The sequence below is a fragment of the Aegilops tauschii genome, chromosome 3 (genome assembly GCF_002575655.3).
Source record: "Aegilops tauschii subsp. strangulata cultivar AL8/78 chromosome 3, Aet v6.0, whole genome shotgun sequence".
NCBI lineage: Eukaryota > Viridiplantae > Streptophyta > Magnoliopsida > Poales > Poaceae > Aegilops > Aegilops tauschii.
Window position 1 is genome coordinate 504,786,813 of NC_053037.3, and position 2,080 is coordinate 504,788,892.

At 38.3% G+C, this 2,080-nt stretch overlaps 1 protein-coding gene across 1 annotated transcript; it reads left to right on the top strand.

The window, feature by feature from the left end:
- The first annotated feature begins 861 nt into the window (after window positions 1-861).
- LOC109744860 (putative cysteine proteinase inhibitor 7) lies at window positions 862-1,209 on the top strand. Its single transcript, XM_020304006.1, has one exon. The coding sequence runs from the start codon at window positions 862-864 to the stop codon at window positions 1,207-1,209; it is 348 nt and encodes a 115-aa protein (XP_020159595.1).
- The last annotated feature ends 871 nt before the right edge of the window (window positions 1,210-2,080 follow it).

Below are 2,080 nucleotides of genomic sequence, written 5' to 3' on the forward strand. Positions count from 1 at the left end.
ACCCGTTTACCATGTTATATTGACCAAAATACTCATGGACCAACATGGCAGCTCTCCCTCTATCTCACTATGTTAAAGTGTGGGTCCCACTCAAATCCCCAACATCGTTCATATTTTTCTCGAAAAATTATTCACTTGCTTACTCCTAACAAGTAGGACCCACACTTATCATTATGAGATAGAGCGACCTGACATGTAGGTCTTGGGGTATTTTGGTCATATAACATGATCAATTGGTCTGACCTAACAGTAATGGTGTCAATGCCATTTTTAGCGAATATTTAATGGAACGATAGCATTTTTTGAGGTATATAATGGCATTTTGAGCAAGCATTTCATGAAACATTGGTATTTTGAGCAATTATAACTTCTAATGGCAAAACTGAATAGTGAGAGACAACTAATGGCATAAATGACAAAACCCTGTCAATTAATCTCTGTTACTCCAGTGTTTAGCGCTAAACAGGTTTAGCACCTTCCCTTAATCAATATGCTATTACGAGTACCAACCAATTAATTACTATATCCTAACTAATATCAACGTGCAATTATTATCTTGCAAAATATTAATTTGCAATGCAACTACTTTATTGCCTAATATTATGTGCATTGCATGTACATGGTTACCATTTAGGAAGTACTTTAATATAATAATCTTGATATACATCTACTTGATTGATACTAATAAATGGCATATGAAAAAAATATGCAATTAATATCAACCTTGCAATTGTCGTGCCTATTTAGATGCCTGCACCTCATTCATCTTTAGCCAGCACCAGAACAAGCATCGAGATTGGTCTCAAAGCTGCATAAGCGCATACATCAAGCCAAACCCGCACCACCTCAAAATTGTCAGCAATGAGGACCGGTAGCCTCCTCCTCATCATTTTCGCCATTGTTGTCGTGGCTTACCCGTTTGCAACTTCCGCCGAGGAAGAGTGGTATCCTATTGGAGACCCCGACAATGAACCACGCGTCCAAGAGCTCGACGGGTGGGCAGTGGCGGAGCACGTCAAGCAGGCACACGACGGGCTCAAATTCATCAAGGTGGTGAGCGGTGCGGAGGCAAATGCCGCCGGTGTGAAATATCGCCTCGACATCAAAGCATTGAACAACAACGGCCAACCTAGTGCATACAGAGCGATTTTACTCGAGGAGGTCAGGGACAACAAGCGCACCCTCATCTCCTTCGGACCCGCGAACTAAGTGGCAACCAACCAGGTTCATACTACTTCAATGTAATAAACATGTACCAATGAGAACAAATAATTTGTGTAAGTAGTGTGGAAAACATAATTGAATTTTAAATAATAAGTCTTTGGCCTACAAAATGGGGAGTATGCTCCAACATTAAAAAAATCCCAAGAAAAAAAATGGGGGTCATGTTGCATCTCCACTTTTCTCCGGTATTATTATAAGTCTAAGTAGCAAGCTCGCCGTTTTTGTTGCGCGTCATTTGTTGAGGCTGCCGAAATCACTAGCACTTTCTTGATACTATCAACCGTGTATGTTTCCCACATACAAAAAATTGTGCATGTGCACTTTCCCATACTAGTCATTTTTTCAGCATGTATATTGTCCATATATGTAATTTCATATGCAATGCAACAACACTCAGACAAGAGCAAACGGCCAATCCAAATTTTCTAATGAAGTCAAACAGTGTAAAGTTTCATCAAATTTATAGGAAGGACTATCAAGAACTACAGTACCTAATTAATATCATTCGATACGTAATAAAATATATTTTTATACTATATTTATTTTGTATTGTACTAGTTGTTAGTGGTTGTTCCTATAAACATGGTCAAACGATGCAACGTTTGACTTCAAACATAACTTATAGGCCTTCTTTTCAAAGACGAATGGAGTGTTGTAATTTTAGGAAAATTCATGATTAATTTCAGTAAATAATCTATTATATCACTAAGCTCCCTAGGGGTAAAAGGCCTCACAATCAATTGAGGTGTCCAATTGAAATTGGGTCACCCGATTTTCACCAAGTCAACAATTTCTCAAAGCTCTCATTCAATTCTTTTATACTATACACCATGCTTCCTAATTTTTAAGTCCTCAC

Excerpts from the sequence above, each read along its gene's own strand:
- LOC109744860 (XM_020304006.1), top strand. The coding sequence starts at position 862 with ATGAGGACCGGTAGCCTCCTCCTCATCATTTTCGCCATTGTTGTCGTG.